Source organism: Drosophila biarmipes, chromosome 2L (assembly GCF_025231255.1).
Source record: "Drosophila biarmipes strain raj3 chromosome 2L, RU_DBia_V1.1, whole genome shotgun sequence".
In the NCBI taxonomy this organism is placed as follows: Eukaryota; Metazoa; Arthropoda; class Insecta; order Diptera; family Drosophilidae; genus Drosophila; species Drosophila biarmipes.
In genome coordinates this window covers 4,900,825-4,920,221 of record NC_066612.1, presented here as the reverse complement: position 1 = coordinate 4,920,221, position 19,397 = coordinate 4,900,825, and the positions used below count along the sequence as shown (strand labels likewise).

At 46.8% G+C, this 19,397-nt stretch overlaps 6 protein-coding genes and 1 long non-coding RNA gene across 9 annotated transcripts; 5 read left to right on the top strand and 2 right to left on the bottom strand.

Moving 5' to 3' along the window:
- The first annotated feature begins 629 nt into the window (after positions 1-629).
- LOC108035062 (protein disulfide-isomerase A6 homolog) lies at positions 630-2,421 on the top strand. The gene is made up of 2 exons (XM_017110454.2): positions 630-827; positions 892-2,421. Exons 1-2 carry the CDS (start codon positions 815-817, stop codon positions 2,175-2,177), a joined length of 1,299 nt encoding a protein of 432 aa, XP_016965943.1. The 5' UTR covers positions 630-814; the 3' UTR covers positions 2,178-2,421.
- A 297-nt stretch (positions 2,422-2,718) lies between these two features.
- LOC108034094 (uncharacterized) lies at positions 2,719-4,381 on the bottom strand. Its single transcript, XM_017108864.3, has 2 exons — positions 4,175-4,381; positions 2,719-4,086 (listed from the first exon to the last, which is right to left on the bottom strand). The coding sequence occupies exons 1-2, from the start codon at positions 4,212-4,214 to the stop codon at positions 3,752-3,754; spliced, it is 375 nt and encodes a 124-aa protein (XP_016964353.1). The 5' UTR covers positions 4,215-4,381; the 3' UTR covers positions 2,719-3,751.
- Positions 4,382-5,365: 984 nt separating this feature from the next.
- On the top strand, positions 5,366-13,836 carry LOC108034071 (protein chiffon). Its single transcript, XM_050885631.1, has 2 exons — positions 5,366-5,507; positions 7,933-13,836. Exon 2 carries the CDS (start codon positions 7,952-7,954, stop codon positions 13,070-13,072), a length of 5,121 nt encoding a protein of 1,706 aa, XP_050741588.1. The 5' UTR covers positions 5,366-5,507; positions 7,933-7,951; the 3' UTR covers positions 13,073-13,836.
- On the top strand, positions 5,367-15,081 carry LOC108034079 (uncharacterized). Of its 2 annotated transcripts, none has more exons than XM_017108845.3 (3): positions 5,367-5,507; positions 14,190-14,657; positions 14,721-15,081. In XM_017108845.3, exons 1-3 carry the CDS (start codon positions 5,408-5,410, stop codon positions 14,876-14,878), a joined length of 726 nt encoding a protein of 241 aa, XP_016964334.1. In that variant the 5' UTR covers positions 5,367-5,407; the 3' UTR covers positions 14,879-15,081. The 2 variants fall into 2 exon arrangements, with proteins under 2 accessions (XP_016964334.1, XP_050741590.1); XM_050885633.1 differs by lacking the exon at positions 5,367-5,507 and adding an exon at positions 13,824-13,890.
- Positions 5,627-6,692, bottom strand: LOC127010771 (uncharacterized). Its single transcript, XR_007763567.1, has 2 exons — positions 6,305-6,692; positions 5,627-6,183 (listed from the first exon to the last, which is right to left on the bottom strand). It is a non-coding gene; the product is annotated as an uncharacterized LOC127010771 (long non-coding RNA).
- Positions 15,082-15,160: 79 nt separating the features above from the next.
- On the top strand, positions 15,161-16,965 carry LOC108035291 (uncharacterized). Its single transcript, XM_017110861.3, has one exon. The coding sequence runs from the start codon at positions 15,274-15,276 to the stop codon at positions 16,954-16,956; it is 1,683 nt and encodes a 560-aa protein (XP_016966350.1). The 5' UTR covers positions 15,161-15,273; the 3' UTR covers positions 16,957-16,965.
- A 129-nt stretch (positions 16,966-17,094) lies between these two features.
- Positions 17,095-19,397, top strand: LOC108035300 (uncharacterized protein CG42266). 2 transcript variants are annotated; one of them, XM_017110873.3, is made up of 8 exons: positions 17,095-17,562; positions 17,617-17,799; positions 17,878-17,964; positions 18,025-18,042; positions 18,106-18,135; positions 18,190-18,231; positions 18,291-18,684; positions 18,740-19,397. In XM_017110873.3, exons 1-8 carry the CDS (start codon positions 17,117-17,119, stop codon positions 19,190-19,192), a joined length of 1,653 nt encoding a protein of 550 aa, XP_016966362.1. In that variant the 5' UTR covers positions 17,095-17,116; the 3' UTR covers positions 19,193-19,397. The 2 variants fall into 2 exon arrangements, with proteins under 2 accessions (XP_016966362.1, XP_050741589.1); XM_050885632.1 differs by lacking the exon at positions 17,095-17,562 and having other exon boundaries at positions 17,657-17,799; positions 18,090-18,135.

Below are 19,397 nucleotides of genomic sequence, written 5' to 3'. Positions count from 1 at the left end.
AAATCAATTTTAAAATTCCCTCCAAAAAGAAACGTAGTTGCCAATGCATATGATTTGTACTCATTTCTCAAGTCTGGCACCTCTGTAGTATTTTTAGTATCTCCATAAAATACCATACAAAAAATTTGGCGGGAAAATTAAAAGTCTGTTCCCGTTAATGTATCCCATTTTTCACAATTTCAGACATGCCAAAAGTTAAATAATCACTAACGCCAAAAGTCGACTCTAACAATTTCCAAAAATATAAATTTCAAAGAACATCTTTAATTTACCTACTTATTTTTATTGTTAAGAGAATTAAGACTAATTGCTGTCGCATAAATAAACATCAATTGTAAAAGTACTTATAATGATTTATGTACTTTAATCGCTTAGTAAAGAAAACTCTTAAAGTGCGATCAACTAATCGAGCTGCGTTAATTTAGTTATAATTCTCCGAGGATGGACAAAGCAAAATATGTAACATACACAAAAACACCAGCATGGTACTTAAACAAGAATTTTTAGTTACAGCACAATTTATTTTTCCCCAGTGTAGTAGCGATGCCAACTCGCCTTCCAGCCCAGTGGGGAGCTGCCAACTCGGTTTCTAGGACACATTCCCGCTTGCCTATCGATAGGCATGCCGGCAATCGGGCTATCGCGAGTACGCCGAATAGTGACGTGTACTCTCTTCTTTTTTAGCAAAATATAAGCCGCATCTGTACACTTGATTTAGTTAAAGACAGGCCGACTGACAAGCCGCGTTGCTTAAAATAGCCAAGATAAACGCTAGGCAAACAGACACGTAAGCGGTTCAGGAGCAACACTAAAGATGAGGCAACTGGGTAGGTTTCCGCACGAAAGATATAACCAAAAATATGCTAATGATACATTGAAACGCCCCCACAGCGAGCATATTGTTGCTGGCTTTTGTCGTGGGCCGGGCCAATGCCTTCTATTCGCCCACCGACGGCGTTGTGGAGCTGACGCCCTCGAATTTCGACCGGGAGGTGCTGAAAGACGACGCCATCTGGGTTGTGGAGTTCTATGCCCCATGGTGCGGCCACTGCCAGAGCCTGGTGCCCGAGTACAAGAAGCTGGCCAAGGCGCTCAAGGGAGTGGTCAAAGTGGGCTCCGTGAATGCCGATGCAGATAGCTCGCTGAGCGGCCAGTACGGTGTACGTGGCTTTCCCACCATCAAGATCTTTGGGGCCAAAAAGAAGTCGCCCAGCGATTACAACGGACAGCGCACTGCCAAGGCCATTGCCGAAGCCGCTCTTGCCGAGGTCCAGAAGAAGGTTCAGTCGGTCCTGGGCGGCGGAGGTGGCTCGTCCGGCGGTTCCAGCAGCTCATCCGGCGATGAGGTCATCGAACTCACCGACGCTAACTTCGACAAACTGGTCCTAAACTCCGACGACATCTGGCTGGTGGAGTTCTTCGCCCCCTGGTGCGGTCACTGCAAGAACCTGGCTCCCGAATGGGCCAAGGCCGCCAAGGAGCTGAAGGGCAAGGTCAAGCTGGGCGCCTTGGATGCCACCGCCCATCAGAGCAAGGCCGCCGAGTACAATGTGCGCGGCTATCCCACCATTAAGTTCTTCCCTGCTGGCTCCAAGCGCGCCAGCGATGCCCAGGAATATGATGGCGGACGCACTGCCTCGGATATTGTGTCCTGGGCCAGCGACAAGCATGTGGCCAATGTGCCGGCACCCGAACTCATCGAGATCACCAATGAGTCCACCTTCGACACTGCCTGCGAGGGCAAGCCGCTGTGCGTCGTCTCCGTGCTGCCGCACATCCTGGACTGCGATGCCAAGTGCCGCAACAAGTTCCTGGACACGCTGCGCACCCTGGGCGACAAGTTCAAGCAGAAGCAGTGGGGCTGGGCCTGGGCAGAGGGTGGCCAACAGTTGGCCCTGGAGGAGTCCCTGGAGGTGGGAGGCTTTGGCTACCCCGCCATGGCAGTGGTCAACTTCAAGAAGATGAAATTCTCGGTGCTCAAGGGATCCTTCTCCAAGGACGGCATCAACGAGTTCCTGCGCGACATCTCCTACGGACGTGGCCACACGGCACCGGTTCGCGGAGCCAAGAAGCCGGCGATTGTGTCCGTGGACCCCTGGGACGGCAAGGATGGCCAACTGCCCACCGAGGAGGACATCGATCTGAGCGACATCGATCTGGATAAGGATGAGCTGTAAGGCTGTCAGGATCGGAGACCAAGACTGTGCGGCACAAGCTCAAATTTCCACTTATTAAACTTACAAACACTTGCATTCTGAATGATATTCATTAGTCAGCCAGCGTATCTAAATATAAATAATTAATAACTATCTATTAGCCTTTTCTACCATCCTCACATAGATGTTAACGAATTGAAACCAGCGAACATAAGAACTATGTATCTAGAATAAAATGAATAAACTGTGCAACGGAATGTGTGAATTGTGGGCGAGTGCTAAATGGGGTTTAGGAAAAAGAGAAGTTGTTGGAAGTTGTTAACAAATTGCACAATATTTAGCGGGTTTACGTAAAGTAATGCCCAAGCTCCAATAAAAGTATTTCTTTAAGGAATATAATTTAGATATTTGAAACCAAGCTAACTGCCAAGCATTACCCTAAATTAACATAAACCAGTTTATTTAACCGCTGTATAGCGGCTTTTAAACGATGAATCATCTTAAAGTCTTCATATTCTCCCTAAATAGTAGTAAATAATATTAATACAAAACCAAAATAAAATTTATTTTCACATTTCTACCATTGTCAACGGTAGAATCGTTTATTTTGTGTAAAAATTCGCATAAAAATGTCCAAAAATGATTTGTATATGTAAAATTTGATAGGCTTAGTTCTAGGTAACGTCTAAAAACGTATTTTGACACAATGTATAGAAGGAAGTATGGTCTAAATGCACAAATTGAGGACTGCTTAAATGTATTCGTGGTGGCAGATTGGCGCTTATACTATGATTGGCATGGTACATTTATTAAGTACTTGGTTTCGCTTTAAGTACAACCTGTGTTTGAAGGGACGGGGACTTGCAATTGCAATGGTATGGTGTGGGAAAATTCGAGGCATCACAAAGAGTTCGATTCTGCATGCAAATCGGGCTTTGACGAGAAGGTATATAAAAAGATTGCCAAATTCCTCGAGATTTCGTCAGAAAAAAGCAGGCAACGTGACTCAATTGCCACACTTTGGCTTTGCCCAAGAGAAGGGAGAAGAGGGCGAGGAACAAAGCGGCGTGTAAACGGCCAAGACTACCTGCATAAAAAGAAATAAAAGGCCAAAAACGCAGGAGGGACAAGGTAAAAAGGGTCGGAGGACAGGCCAAACTTGTTGAGCCTGGGATTAAGAGAAACAACAGATAAAGAAACTGTCGGGGATGCGTAGGAAACCCAATTTACAATTATGAATGATTAATTCCCTTTCCAGCGAACTCCTCAACTGGTTATTGCTATATACTATTGAGCTAAGTGCAACCGACAAGAAGTATTGGGGAGGTGTTATATTACGAAATGGTGGGTAACCCAGCTTTTTGCGTGTTAACCACTTTTTGAAATGAAATGTGGTCCAATATTGATGAGTACTGCATCTAAGATGAGACATTGTCTTTCAATTCGAGATATTTCTTGTCAGTCAGGACACTTGGAACCTAAAATCTGCAAACATTCTGGTCGGCTCTCGTTTCTGGCAGGCATTGAAGTCTTTTTTCGAGTTACTAAATATAAGTACAACTAAACCACGACCCCTCGCATGTCTATACCTCGAATCAGGCCATCGTATGGTGCTTCTGGTCGGGATAGTTCTCTATCGACTGGATGGAGCGCGATGTGGCGGCGGTGATGGTGGAGGAAACGTCCATAAACCGATACTTCTTCTCGTCGCGGAAGAGCAGGGGGTAGCAGATGATGCCATAGTAGAAGACCAGGCAGAGCACGATGACGGTGAAGATGATGGCGATGATGCCGAAGGTGGAGATTCCGGGTCGGCTGTCCAGGTACTCCTTGGGCGTCTGGGGGCCCGGGGTCGTGGTGGGCGGCTCCGTGGTCTTGTATCGCTTGTAACTCTTTGCTCCGCTCGCACTGAAGATCAAGCAACTGGCGCCTGCAATGAACGAGATTGGGTTTCTGTGAAATCTGCTCGCGATGCAATTTTTCCCCCTCCCGCTCTTCACTTCCGTTCATTCACTCACCTAAAAAGAGCACACACAGCAGGTACGAGCTGCGAGACATTTTTGTTTTATTTCGAATTTACGATTGGGCACGAAAACACGGGGCCAGAATCGTTCGTTTGCCTTTCTTTCTTTTAGGCCACGAAAACGGGACGCAGACGCAGAACAGAGAGTCGAGAACCACACAAAGCAACAAGACGAAGACCTTTCGCGTAGGAGCTAGGGATGGTACTGGGCTGGGTATCGATACATGGCGATAGCTTTCGAGGGCGATAGCTCTAGGTCACAGCATTTTGAAACCAAATCAAAATAGGAAATCATATTATTTGAAAAGTCGTTATATTCCTCAAGTCTTGGGTAAATTTAAAATCCATATGCTGACATTTATATTTATTTATTATGCTGCCAGCGCTGATGTTACTAATTTAACTTAATTAAAAAGTTATACTTACAATTTTTAAGTAACATTGTTAAAGATTAAAAATTTAATGTGTAAATATTAATAAATTTATATTAGAAAAGAAGTTCAAGTAATTCCTTATCCTCAAATAATCCTATATGTTTAAACCATTTACAAAGTCGTGACTCTCCTCACCCATTACTACCTTCCCGTGACTCACTCACGCAAGCCGCCCAGCAACCATCGGCCATCGCCACCGTTATCGATAACTCGACGAAAATTTGCTTGACGAGCGTGTGTGCGCTGCTCCGTTCGTGTACACTTTATTTTCAATTGGTGAAAATTGTTATAAAACTGGCGAGAAAATATGTGAAAATAGGAAAACTCGCGACTTGAACCCTCGAACTGTGCGTGCACCATCGAATTGATGACGCCCCAGCCGCGAAAACCAGCTGAAAAGCGTAAAAATAACAAAGGCGTTAGCGCTGGAACGACGGGCGAAGAAGGCGACTAGACGCTCCAACCGCTCGTTCCACTACAGTTGTGTATATTTAGCCGTGGCCAGCAACTAATTAGACGCAAGTAAATGCAAGTTAAATAAGGAAAACGGCCAACGCAAGGCAAAAGTACAGTGAAAATTGCTGTTGGTCGGTTCGATTGTCGGCGCACGAAGACGAACACGAATAAAGCGAAGAAGAAGAAGCGAGCGAAACAAACGAGAAAGAGAAACGAAACGAACGGCGATTTTGCATTCGTGTGTGCGCGCGTGTGTGTGTATGTGTGAGGGTGGAATATAAACAAAAAATTAACAATACGAAAATCAAGAAGAATTCCTCTACTCGGCGAGAAGTAAAATGTCACATTTGCCGCTGGATGCACGGGCCATTCTGCAGTATCTAAATGATTTGGGCTATAGGAATATATCAGCCGAGCAACTCCGTGAATTTCTAAAAGGTAAGCAGACCCTAGCAGTGTGTGTGTGGTGCGGCGTCTATGTGTGTGTGTGAGTGTTTTGAGTTTGTTATTTTTTTAGGCACAATGTTTTTTAGTTGCGGCTTTTCGGCTGAAATTCGAACGATTCGTCACCATCTTTTATTTATTTCTTTTTCCCCCCACAACGAACGTGCGTTCAAAGCGCAGGCGATGAAAAAAGAGCAGCGGCCCAGCCAGAAATACGTTGCAATGGAAAAAGAGGAAAATAAAAACGAGTATTACTCGGAAATTGTGAATAACACACCATGTACATAAATGTACACACACGGGCACAGTGGTTGGCAGCAACAAAAGCCATTCGGACCGAAAATTTAGGAATAATCGAATAAAGACCGGCGAGGCAGCGGCGGCGAAGGAACACGACATTTGCAAGGAGAACGTACCATGGGATATATGTAACTTTCTGTGGGAAACCTAAACACATGGCTCTTCTGGGCCCCACTGTACTGTGTTTTTTTTTCTGTGTTTTGCTTGCTTGTCATAGTTGTTGTTGCTGCTGCCCTGGGCCTGCTTTTCTCGTGTTCGTGTGTGTATTTCGGCCTCCACCGCATTGCCAGCTTCATCCGCAACTTCACATGAATTTTATCCACAAACACAAGCAGACAGCATGGGGCAAAATGTTGGGTCACTTGGATATCTAAAACAAATATAATTGGAAAAGTAAAAAAAATTTGCTTAGGGAAAATGAAAGAAATGTTAGTTGGCCAAAATGTTTGTTAATATATTCTGGAATTTTTCTAACTCATCAGTGCTATCACCTTAACCGCAGCTGTATACATGAGTTGTATGGGTGTTTGTGTTGCCTTCCTTTTCCCCCTCTCTTACTCTCTTTTGCGTTTTGTGCGTTTTTTTCGTGTGTTATTTTGCGCTTTGTATGCTCGTCCTCTTTTTCTTATTTTCCTTGGTTGTTGTTGCTGCTGCTGCCGCTTGAGGGTTGCCACTCGGTTCCCTCGCGTTCTGCTTTGCGCCACCGCTTCGTGTTGTAATGGCGAATATAAAGTGGGGGCAGAAAAAGTGCCAGCGCAGCGTGCTGATGTGCTCGTTTTTCAGGTTATATTAACGCCCGTCGGTATATGTACGCATATTGGTCGCTGGCCAGATAATTTATTTACAAGTATTTACGAGTGGGTGAGTGTCGAGCGCGGCAAGGTTGCCGGACTAATTGCAATTCTGGGTTTAATATCGGTCATCGCCCATTATGCCTTCGCCTGCTCATTCGCATTGTTTTTTGGAAGACGTCAAAAATCAAAACAAAAAATATGAAGGCGATAAACAATAAGTTGCGCAAAGTAACAAAGAAAATGAGCGATAAGATAAGGAAATGATGCATAAAAATATAGAAGTGACTCAAATCATTTTGAATTATTAGAAGTTAAATGTGTAAAATGTAGAAATGGCTAAAAACAAATAAATCGTTTGTATCTAATTAAATAACTGCCAGACTAATTTTAGTACCAAATGTTTCTTTTTTATATGCCTTTTCCTGCACATGTGTTTTTTCGGAATTATACAGACAACTGGTTTTTAATCGAATGCAGTTGCCGAGCAGAATACTTGTGGCAGCTGTGTGTCACCCCTAATTTTTCGCCGAGCTGGCAACACCTGGCCGGTTCTGGCCTACCTGGCAACTCGCTGCGGTGGCCCAGCTGCTGCTTCTTCTTCTTCCACCCGCTTGGGTTGTGTTTCTGTGGTCCCATTTAGTTTGGAATTAAAATAAATTAACTCACACTCGACACTCGATGGCCTTTTAGGCAATACATACCGAGATGCATTCGAATGCAGTTATTGATTTGATTTGTGTGTATCCGAATGCCAAATTGCATAACACATCGCAACGCGACGCCCACAAGGAGCAAGAGGAAGAAGAACCGCCAGGAGTAAAACTCCCAAGCAGTGATTTATCCGTATTATTTTATTTTTTCCGTGGCAAATAAGTTCTAAAAGCGGTTGGTGTTGGTTCCCTAGCTGCAGTCGAATTTCGAAAAGATAAATTAACTTGGTGACTTCAACTTGAGATGGTATAATCGCACTTCAACTAGAATTGGAGGGAAAATAAGTTAACGCGTTTCTTCAATACTCTCCATGATAGTAATTTCAAGTTAAAGCAAGCAATACAATAAGTAATAAAAAATAATAACCCTAATATAAAGTACATTTAAAATATTTTTTGTTTTAATATTTTGAGCATGATATATTTTTTATATTTTATATCCAGTTTTTGATTTATCTTTCACCTAAAATCTAAAATCGTCTTATGTTCCCTATTTCTCAAATATTACCACTTCATTTTCGAAGTTCGACTGCTGGTCAATTCCCAAGTTAACCTGTAATTAATGGCGTTTTCTCCACTCTCTTTTCTCTTTAATTCTGGGTCCTTCGGTTGCAGCTAATTTGCGCCAGAAGGTATGCAACCGCAGTCGGACAAACAAAGCGCCAGCAGACTCGCAACAACAACTAGCAACACAACAGCAGCAGCATCAGCAACTTCCGCAGCAGCAACAGCAGGCACTCCTCCAAAAGTAAAGGTCATCAAGAGCAAACGCCCCCTGTGCCACTTTAAGTTCTACCTGGACATTTGCGATCATCAGCTAACCAAGCGCATTGAGTCAGATATCAAGGCTTTGGGCGGACATCTCGAGTTCTTCCTGAGCGACAGTATCACACACTTTATCACCGACAAGCCAGAAGCCACAGGCGGAGCACCCAGGACACCGGGAACACCAGGCACACCCAGCACACCCACCAATCACTATCAACAGGATGATGGTTCGGCACGGAAACCGAATCAAAGGCAATCAAGAGCGGATGCTATACTGAGTCGTGTGCGTAGGAGCACGGTTGGGGTGCCAAACAGTAGCAATAGCACACCCACCACATCCGTAAAGCGAAGCTATACCATCTGGCAGACCGACTACGCGCAACGCTTCATCAAGCGCATTCAGACTGAGCTTAAGCAATATCTTGAGGGTAAGAAGGAAGGTGCGGGAGGAGCGGCATCAACTAGCCCCCATCACATTCAGCTAAAGAAGCAATATGTGAAGATCGAATCCGTCAAGCGTAATTATAGACCGTACTACCATCTCATCAAGCAGCCAGACGACTGGCCAAAGATAGACTTAAGCAGCGAAGACGGCGCCTTTCGACTACTCACCAAGTCGAAGACCAAGGAGAAGGAGCAGAGCATGACCCGCAAGTCATTGGGTTCACGCACATCCCAGAAAGAGAAGCCAGCACCGGGTGACGAAAAGCCACCTCAGCATCCGGCTCTGCAGCAGCTTAAGAAGCAGTCGGCCATTCCGAATAGTCCGCGCTCCAATTGTCGCGAACCCAAGGATTCGAGTGAGAAACAAGGTGGAGTTTGTGAGATCTGCAAGTTGGAGTACGATATCCTGAATATCCATTTGCAGAGCAAAGATCACGAACTGTTTGCCAAGAACTCGGAGAATTTCCTGGCCTTAGACACACTAATTCGCAGTTCAGCGAATGTGAATCGCTTCCTGGAGGAGGAGCCCGAAGAGAGTGAACTGGACATGGATGTGGATGAATCGTTGAGTAATGAGGAGTTGCAGAGTCCCCGCCAGAGGCCGTCGCCAGCATTGCGCGAGAAGTCCAAGAGGATAACTAAGGGAAAGCATTCGTCGGAAAAGTTTCAAGCAGCAGGAGTTGCGTCGCCTCAAACGCCCTCTCCTGGTGGCAAGAAGGTTTTGGGCAATCTACCCGGTAGTCTGTCGGAGCTCCAGCGCCAAGAGCATCCAACCACGGCAGCGGCAACGCCAACAACGAATTCAGGTCGCAGGAAAACGCAGAATTCGGGTCTGTCGCCACCAATAAGAGCCATGTTGCCACCTTCGTCGCTTTACAAAGTAGTGGAGACCAGGGAGGAGTGTGCCACGCCGCCCAGGGGAAGAGGAAGGCCCCCAAACCAAGTGGACTCGCCCTCGCTGATTGTGAAATTCCAAAAGATCAGGCAAACCGAGTTGCAACGACTTAATGGAGAGGCGGAGAACTTTATGTTCCCCCGGACAGCGGTTACGACCACGAGGAGCAGCAGTGAGCTGCCCACGGATGTGGATCGGCAAACCACCTCGGATGTGAGGGGCAGACACAGTATCTCCTCCGCCAGCCTAGACACAAGCACCAGCGAAGCAGAGACGAAGGAATCTTCAGGACAACCCACGTCTAGCATACGCAAGCGAGCCCAAGCGGTGGGAAGGCGGAGAAAAGCAGGTGGAGCAGCTGCTCAGGACCTACTCCAACGCCAATTGTCCACCGGCAGTAGTAGCAGCAATAGCAACCACCAGCGCTTTCCGAGCGCCCCCATCCAGCCAGAAGAAGAGCCTCAACCGCAGCCACAGCCGCAGCTAAAGATCAAGATAAAGCAGGAGCAAGTGGTGGCCACCAGAAAGAGCAGTCGCACAGCCACGGCCATTGTGACAGCGGCCACCGCCAGCAGTCAACAGCAGCAGCAGCTAAGGCAGACCACCAGCCGGAAATTGGCCAATAAACTGGAGGATCGGATGGGGGAAACAGTAAAGCCGAAGATAAAAATCAAGAAAGAAGTTATCGAAGTAGAGGAAGCGTTGGAAGATCTGGAAGACCTGCTTGATAACGAGTTAGGAGTGGAGTTGGACAGCAGTTTGTCCTCTGGCAGCGATGAAGAGTATATAGCCGGCAGTCACCGTAGAGCCAAGGCAGTGACTCGAAAGTCCACGGATACTAGAGAGCAGAGGGCAGCTAGACGGTTATCCAGACTAACCATAAACCGTAGCGCCGGAGAGCTAGAGCCAACCGAAGTAAAATCGTCGCCCACGAGAAAAAGTCGCGGAAAGAGCCAGAAGCCCTCGAGTCCCACGAAAAACAAGGTCAAACAAGCGAAGACAGTGCCACCAGCGATGGATTTGTTCTTCGATTGCAGCAAGAGTGAAAGACTGCAAGAGATGCAATACACATTCGAATCGCTGCCAAGTGGAGAGTTATGGAATCGCGTGTTCCTGCGGCAGGATGCGGGCGAAGAGAACTATTACACCTACTACGGTAGCACTAACTATAGGAAACTGCCCTATGAAATGGGTCCCATACCCATGTCCAAAACATTGCCGGCACACAGTTGTGCCATGTGCTGCGCGCAACACGAGGGAAAGCCGGAAAAGGCGGAGGAGCTGAAGCAGGAAGACCAGAAGCCAATGCACAAGAAGGAAGTCAAGAAGGAGGAGGAAGCTGCTCAGTCGTCCTCCTCCGCTACCTTCAAAAACAAAAAGCTTCATCTTCTTCAGCGATATCAGCAGGAACAGGAGCAACTGCAGCAGCTGGAGGGGAGTTCCCTAGCCACTGCCATAGCCAAATGTGATAGCAAGGCCAGCACTCCGGAACTACTGGAGAGAGAGTTCGCCTCGGGCTCTCTGGGAGATCGAGTGCAGCTGATAGAGCGAGTGAGGAGCACCTCCAGTTCCAGTTGCAGTAACAGCCAGCGGAGCGGGATAACGTGCAGAAATAAGCAGCTGGCGCGGATTGCCGAGTTGCCGCCAAGGAAATCGCCCAGAGAGCATGCGTCCACATTGGCTCTGGTCAGTTGCATTATTCGGCAACGGCAGGACTCTCAAAGTAAAACCAATTCCGAAGCAGAAGAGCCTCCTCCCCCTGTGGTTGCACCGAAGCTGAAAACTCCTATGAAACAGGAACCCATAGCACCTTCATCCCCTAGGACAACTCGTTCGCAGGCTGCCACGCCAGTCGAGGAGCTTCGATTTGCCACCGAGATAAGCGAGACGGTGAAGAGGATGAGGCGTGGGCAGAACAAATACGATCACTCTCCGCCCGCACCCGCGCCAAATCCCACGCCCACGGTGACTTCTTCACCAGCCCGAAGTCGACGCATGACACCTGCAGCACAAAATCTGGTTCAAAGTTATTCGCGCCGCCTGGAGTTCTCAACCAGCCAAAGGGAATCCTCAGCGAGTGCGCTCTTGGGCAAGCGGAACAGAAGAGTTAATCCCCCGGTAGCCGGCACAGTGCGTCCCACTACCCAACAAGCTCCCGGCATGGGTGCCTTTCGCGGAGTTCGCAAGTTGCCCAGCAAAAAGGGTCTGCTCGAATACGAAATGGAACCGTGTGCGCTTAAAGCTCTGGATCAAGCCCGTCAGTATTGTAATCCAGGTTTCGTGGCCTGGCAGTTGGACAAGTATCTGGAGCTTGCTGGGAAGGAGTACGATCTGGATGAGGACGAACTGCCAGTGGAGAAGGAGTCCGAAGGAGGCGAAGAAAGGCTTGTCAATACCCCGCAGACACCACCACCCACTGATTGCTTCACCAGCGAATTCGACCTGTGCGACTTGATCATGGGCAGTGCGGGGAGTGGCGATGATGAGGAGGAAATGGCTAGAGGAAACCTACCGGGATCCAGTCGACGAATAAACAATCTCAATCTGTATGCCAGCTATTATAGAAAAAAGAAGAGCCTGAAATCCAATCGCACGGGCTGGCCAAAGGCTCAGCGCAGGCGGAACGCTGGCGGACTAGGAGGCAGTCGGTCCTTGCCAGATGAACGAATTAATTTCCAGAAAATGGGTCTTGCCGAGCTTCACCCCATAAAGCAAGAGCCCATGGAGACGGAGGAGGAGCAGACCACGGCCACCACCACCACAACCACTACGACTTCGGCGAAGAGAGAAAAACTGCTTAGCAAAGAAGACGAAGATGATGAGGGTGGCGGTAGTCCCGGTGGGGGAAACGGCGATGGATCACCTGCCGATGATAAACAGAATTCCCGAGAAGATGCCGTGATGACGCCACCAGCGACCGATATTGATGAGCAGGCTGAACCGGAGGCGGATGAAATGGAAAGTCTGCCGGAGGAAGATGAAACCATGGCGGATTCTGTGGATCAGCAGCAGGACGATGAGGCGGAAATCGAGGCCACCGATGCGGATGTCGAAGAGGAGGAGGAGGAAGAGGATGAAGATGTCTTTGAAGATGCCTACGAGGAGCAGGAGATGGGCGAGAAGAAAACGGAGCCGGCGGAGAAACGGGCACGGATTCCATCCATATCCGTGACCACGCCACCTGAAGAGCACTCCACGCAGGGCAAGAAGCTCCTGCTCACCCTGCACAATGGCCAGCGCCTTCAGGCCACCTCGACGCCAAGTACGGGGCAGGTTCAACAGCAGCAGAGGAGAACGCCGCAGCTGAACGGCAGCCTAGGCAGCTGTATTTCGCCGAGTGAGAAGCTGGGCGACAATTCGGACATCTTTACCGTCTCCTCGGACGGGCTGGACACCGATCTGGATCTGAGCAACACCCAGGCGGGCGACTCCCACGAGCATTGCTCGCACCAGACGACGCCGAAGCGGAAGTTCGACATCTCCAAGTACGCGCCACCGAACAATGGCAAGGCGGCGAGCAGTTGTGCCGCCGAAGCGGCGACGGCTGCCGTCAAATCCCTGGCCATCTCGCAGTTCCTCAAGAAGGAGGTGCGTGTCACCTGCCGGCGGCTAAGGGCGCCGTTCCGTCGCTTTCGATACCGCCGCTAGGCATCCCGTTGTCGTGTGTCATCATTACCATCATCCAGATCAAGAAACGCATCATTCAGCACCAATCACCACGTTTAGCTTTTAGTGTGTACAGCAGCGACGTTGAGTAATAAGTTTCAGTTTTTAGGTATTTTTAGGCCACAAATCCCTCCAAAACCACGAAAAACAAAGCGATTTCAATTCGGTCACCTTTTCACACTAAATTCCGTATTAAATTTGGCGAAGCGGTCTGAATATTTAATGCACTCGCTGGATGCCACTGCCAAAATTGTTAAAAGCGAAGTGCATGAATATGTTATCAAACCGATTTTGTCAAATTTAATCTGGTTACAAACGCGAGAAGATCCAACCATCCATCAACTAAATGTAGCATAATTAAAACACACACAAATCACACACTGAAATACGTACATAAGCCTTAGTTTAATCTTAGTTTAGCTCAAATTCCCCGACCCCTCCAAAAACAAACCACACATCAACAATTTCGGACTATTCCAAAATCTCTCATTTTCAAACTAGCTCTTAAGTAGTCAAGTTTCCATTTATCGTTTTTGTTTTTACCTGTGGAAATCACCTACAAAACTGTTTTCATTTTCTTAGCCATGTACTATTATCAAAGTCAGCGCTCAAGCGAAGTAAATAAAAAAGGAAAAGTAAACTATGTAACAGAGATAAAATAAATTTAAACAAAAAACCAAAAGCAATTGTAAAAATATTTAAACAAAGAGTAAATTAAATTAAATATTCACTTAAACATACACAAATCAGTTTTAATTCATTGCGAGCATATCGAAAGGGTTGATAGATGAATTGTAGTGGTTAGGTCTTTTGTACAATTTTATTTTTCGTTAATATTTATTTAAATAATGTGACACTTATGTAAAGGTACTATTATTTGTAATGCTAGGTCTTAAATTTCAACAGTCAACAGTAGTTTTTCTTAGGGCTTTTCAGCTTTGTTTCTTTACCTCCTCTTTCACAAGAAGGTAATTTCAAATTAAGCGTTTGCTATCCCGATTCGCCACCATCAATGCCGCACCTATCACATACCCTTTATCCGTCATCCTCATTTCCCTGCTAATGGCCACTTCTTTGATCCGATCCCCTTCCCATTTAGACTTGCGCAAGCTCATCAAGTATGAGGAACGTCTGGCGGAGAACGCAAAGGAGGACCATTTCAGCGGCCTGCATAAACGCGGCACCGTCAGCTCGCGTGCCAAATTGAGTGTGGGAGAGAAGGATAAGGAGAACGCGGCTCCTCCAGCATGTCCATGTCCATCTGCCAAGGAGAAGGAGTCGAAGACTGACCAGGATGACGACCGGCAGGAGCGTTCCGGTGGCGGGGAGGGATTTGCGGACCTGGCCAGACTATTCAAGGAGAAACTCCTGATGGATGCATCTGTGCCGCCCACGGCTAGCAATGTCTTGGAACCCGGAAAGCGTCGCAGTCGCAGCAAGACCCGTCAGGGAAAGGAACCTCCCCTGTCCAGTGGCGAATCGGAAGCTGACAAGGACCGTCCCAGGATGCAACGCCGCCGGCGCAGCAAGTCGCATCCGCGCAGTGTCAGTCGGGGACGTTCTTTGGGTAGGTATTTAATGTAAAATGTTATAAATATTTGTTTAAATATATATTTTTTACGCCTTCCAGCTCGCGGTCGTTGCAAGTCCAAGCACTGCGATCCAGTGGCATTGTTCCAGTACTACCAGAAGGAGTGGGCCCACTTCCGCAGCCAGATTCCCGGCGAGAATTCTCGCGCAAGTGCTCGTTACGGGGCACACCACAAGCCAATGGTTCCGAGGAAGTGAGGATATAATTCCAATGCAGCTTTTCCATTACAACTACCATACTTCGATCAATTCCGCTGTTCAACTGCAGTCATTGTTCCCATTTATTTATATTACTGTCCATTTTGACTCATTCTTATACACAGAATATTGATTAAAAAACTTTGGAAATCGAATAAAATATAAATTCTAAATGTGTTTAATAAATACTTAAAATTTAAAAACTTTTTTGATTTTATTGAGAAATATTTGAGAGAAAACTAAGGGTTAGGATATTCTGTTTTTTAAATTAATGAAATCAGCTTTAGTTTTTGGATCTGCTGTCAAAATTCAAATTGAAAACAAGAAAATTATACCTTCACTTGGCAACCTGAACACCCTGCTGTTGGAAAGCAATCATAAATAGACTTTCTGTAATGCTTGAACGTCGCAGGAGATCTCAGCTACGACTGGATCCCTTACTTCCCACTCCAACAAAAACCACTACAATGCGAAGGACCCGTCGAGTGTGCGTTAATTTTGAGGCTAATGAGCCTCTGAGAAGTCGAAGAAGGCGGAGAAGGGAGTTCCTGCATCCCTATTTTATGACCTATCCCCCAATATTTGACCCTATACACGTGGGACATCCTTGGGGCTTTGATTTCTGCCCTAATGAAGTTCCTTATGGATACGATTTATTTGAAAATCGTTTAAATGCAGGAGAACAATATGAATGTAGTTCAGTAGGGGCCTTACCTACTACAGAAGAAACCGAAAATACAATAGAACCCGAAGTTGTTCATGATCTTAAGGATATACTGATGGGAATGAATAGCTGTTTGAAGGCGGAAAAAGTAAAGCTGATGAAACCGCATCCAGAGCAGGCCAATATTAATGAGGACCACGAGGATCAAATTCCTGAATCCAAGGAAAGTCCTCTCTCAGCTCTAACCGATATTATGTGCGATACCATAAGTAGGTTAAATAACTTTATAGGGAGTCATTCTAAGCAACAGGAGTTTCAGTCTACTCTGAACCCAATGAACCAATTCAGGGGAGGAGTTCCACCTGTCCATGTGTTCCAGCTACCAGTACAACCATTGATTGTACAATCTCTTCCATCTTGTGAAAACTATCCTTCGTCTGATTCCTTTTTTCAAAAGAAACCCCAACTCGAACGTTTGCCTTGGTTAAAGGAGCGAAAGCGTAAACGTCCCCTTAAGTCCACTACCTATATACACATGCAGAGTCAGGGAAGTAGCACTGATGACTTGCCAAAGATTTTGGAAGCATCATATTCGACACACAGCGTACCTAGACAATCTACTAAGGATGCTGGCACAACCATGTGGTGCCCCATGGATTGCTGTAGGCGCTGTTGCGGCGGGGTCAGGAGTCAGGAAGGCCTTTCTTCTACAGAAGAAAGGAGACCAGAGGATCCTGAGATTGCATATTCCTTGAGATCAACTGATGTCTTTCCGCCTCCTTGCCTCAAGGCCCCACCACCGAGTATTAAATCAGAGGACGAAATCGATGCTCAGGGACAGTATTATCATCCGAAGGGTGAATCCATCTACCTGCTGGGCTCTCCTCAATCATCTAGTTACAGTTCCAGTTGCGATTATCGTCATGAGGCGGGAAATCTTAGGTATTCCTTTGTAGAGGAAGAGGAGGAGCAGGTGGATGAAGATGACTGGTACCGAAGTGCTAGCGATAAGTTAGCGGAACTGGAAGTGGAGCAGGACTTTTTTAAGCAAACCCAAATGACTACAAAAGAGCAAACCCTTCAAACAGACCCCGAAACCTCCAGTGATAACAGCTATGGAAATATAATAGCCACCAGCGATAAGGCACTCAGCACCACAGAACTAAATCCTCTAACCCAGCGAGAACCAATGAAAATTGAGAGGATCTGCAAGAAGTCCTCTTTAAAACAGCGTCATAAGCTGAAAAGTGGTACAAGTACTCACAAAGTAATGTTTGAAAAAGTGCTTCGCCACGAAGGAGTGCAGGCTGAACCGGAAATGAAATCCACGGGAACGGATCCGATTCCTGCCATACCCAAGGTCAAGAGAAATCCTTGCAAGTCCATACGATCCACTTTTAAGTCCAGAAGATAAGCCAGGAAACTATTGAAACAGACCATAGCAAAATGGCAATAGCAATCGTTCACTGTCATATCAAATTCAACAGATCTGAAATTATTTATCTACTCTTTTCGGCTCTTTTTGTACAGACCTTCAAGGAGGGCTTGGTGGTGATGACTAGCAGAACACTATAATGTTCTGTGAGCAGCCGACGCCGGAACCGGAGAAGAAAGTCTGTCGCTGCAAGAACTGTGTGCTGCGCCACGCGGATATCCTGCCCTGGCCCGAGCCTCTGGGACTCATGGCTGAACGAGACAACGACAAAGATGGCAACAACAGTCGCCGGGTGTCCACCCGAACCCTGCCCTCGATGGACAGCGTGTACACCTTGAGAGACGGCAATGACAAGCAGCAGAACGATCCTTACAAAAGTCAGAACAACAATCGTAACGAGACGACTGTCTCCAGTTATCCTGCTCCGTATAACCGTCACGGGGGCACCACTCCTGCCAACCAGGGAGGTGCGACTCCAGCTTACTATGACACCGGAGCCAACACGCCATTGAGGACCTTTCCCCCCCAGCAGCCCCAGCAGCAGCAGCAGCCGGCTCAACCCACCATCCTGCTGATTGTGGTCAAGTGAGGGATAGCTACCTCCAATCTTGGTTCCAATGAGAAACTTTTCGCTTTCAGCAAGAACGATCCACCACCGCCACAAGCACACCCACCATTTCCACCAGGGAGGGGGTACCCCGGGTACCCTGGTCCAGGAGCTGGGTATCAAAGCCAAGGAAGAAGTCCAAGGTATCAGGGTCAAGGGTCGTTTCAAGGTCCAGGTCCCAGGGACTTTCCAGGTCCGGGAGGAGGACCACCAAGGTAAACAGAGTTTTCAAATTCCTCTGATATCTTTGTACCTTTTAATTCTATTATAATAGATCATATTGTATGTTACAGATATTACTATCGACCACCTGGACCTGTAATGGACACTGGACCCAGGGGAAGGCCAAGGCCTTACTATGAACGTGACCATGTTCGCTAGTAAGTTGTCAATAAAATTGTAACCTAAACTTTTACCTGAGATATACCTTTCCCCCACAGTAACCAACATCGGTATAGGTAGGTATAGAACCTATATTTTAATATATATCTATACACTAACTTAGTCTTGATCATATACAGCGACGGTTTAAGGACAAGTAGAAATGATGGGTAAAGTAACGTATTAAGGTCACTAAAAGGTTGATGATTGATTTTTTTTGGTAGCTACCAAGACAGATACCAGGACGACTGGAACGGACAGCCAAGGTGAGATATTTCCTAATTTGTCTGTAATATTAAAAACAAAACCTTGATACTCCTTTAAGATACTCGAATGCCGACAAGCCGCGAATACTTCGTCGCCCGGAAGTTCGACGCGATTGTCGCTGTCCACCTCCAACGGAAAAGACTCAGTCGGAAAGCCCGCCAAGTCCACCAGATAATGAGGATGTCCTTCTGGATCAGCTTGCGGCGAGCAATAAAAAGAAGAGCAAGCAGCGCCTGGTGGGCAGCGGAAATGGCAATGCCTGTAATTGTGGAAGATCCAGTCAAATGGGAGATAATCCGAGTGCTACCAGAAATGAATCGGAAAACCGGGAACCACTGCGCAATGGAAAAATGGGAACACCGCACAACACGATGGAGTATTATGCGGATACTGAAAGTCCGCAGGAAGTGATTGTGACCGATGCCAAAAACAAGACCTACAAATGCATACAAGTAAGATCCGCAGATGTTTTTAAGTAACTATGTAAGGTGATTTTATGCATTACAGGTGCCCATTTGCATCTCAACTGGAAAACCGGACACGTGTCGCTGTTGCAAGTGTGCTCCCGTCGAGGATCCGGAGAAGGAGGAGTCGGAGCTGGGCGAGGAGGCGGAATGCGTGTGCAATCGGAGTGGAAAGTGCACCTGTGTTCCCGGCGAAATGTTCCAAGATGAGAATGTCTGCCAGTGCGATCTGACCAATTTGGAGAGAATTCTGCGAGAGCTTATACCAAATGCCGATTGCATGTGCTACTTGAAGAAGAAGCGGCGCAGGCGTCGCAAGAAGTGGGCTCCAAAAGTCTATTACGACCGGTTTGCCAATCCTCCGTTTGTCCTTAATCCAAAGCCCAGATGCCTGGACTACGGCGTCAGTCCTTTCCCTAATCCTTGCTATAATCCTTGCTGCTGTGCGCCAGTTGGAAAGAGCTGCTACGCCTGTGACTACGGCTGTAGGTTCTAGGAACACATTCCCGACCATCCCAGCAGATCCTCAATATTTTGTCAGCTGATGCCAGAAAACTTCTTGTGAGTTATGGTTCTGACGTTCTCTGACAAATTTTGAGGATCTCAAATATAATATATCATAATAATATCTTGATGGTACCTATCAGATCATTTTTTTCGATCTAAAGAACATGAATAAATGGAAAATAACATTTATAATA

Bases quoted from the DNA above. Each gene is read 5' to 3' on its own strand.
- LOC108034079 (XM_017108845.3), top strand. From the start codon at position 5,408: ATGTCACATTTGCCGCTGGATGCACGGGCCATTCTGCAGTATCTAAAT. The intron at 5,508-14,189 runs GTAAGCAGACCC...CTTCCCATTTAG, and splicing joins ACTCCGTGAATTTCTAAAAG to ACTTGCGCAAGCTCATCAAG. The intron at 14,658-14,720 runs GTAGGTATTTAA...TACGCCTTCCAG, and splicing joins CAGTCGGGGACGTTCTTTGG to CTCGCGGTCGTTGCAAGTCC.
- LOC108035300 (XM_017110873.3), top strand. From the start codon at position 17,117: ATGTTCTGTGAGCAGCCGACGCCGGAACCGGAGAAGAAAGTCTGTCGC. The intron at 17,800-17,877 runs GTAAACAGAGTT...TGTATGTTACAG, and splicing joins CCGGGAGGAGGACCACCAAG to ATATTACTATCGACCACCTG. The intron at 18,136-18,189 runs GTAAAGTAACGT...TTTTTTTGGTAG, and splicing joins AGGACAAGTAGAAATGATGG to CTACCAAGACAGATACCAGG.
- LOC108034071 (XM_050885631.1), top strand. From the start codon at position 7,952: ATGCAACCGCAGTCGGACAAACAAAGCGCCAGCAGACTCGCAACAACA.
- LOC108035291 (XM_017110861.3), top strand. From the start codon at position 15,274: ATGCTTGAACGTCGCAGGAGATCTCAGCTACGACTGGATCCCTTACTT.
- LOC108034094 (XM_017108864.3), bottom strand. From the start codon at position 4,214: ATGTCTCGCAGCTCGTACCTGCTGTGTGTGCTCTTTTTAG. The intron at 4,087-4,174 runs GTGAGTGAATGA...CGTTCATTGCAG, and splicing joins GCTGTGTGTGCTCTTTTTAG to GCGCCAGTTGCTTGATCTTC.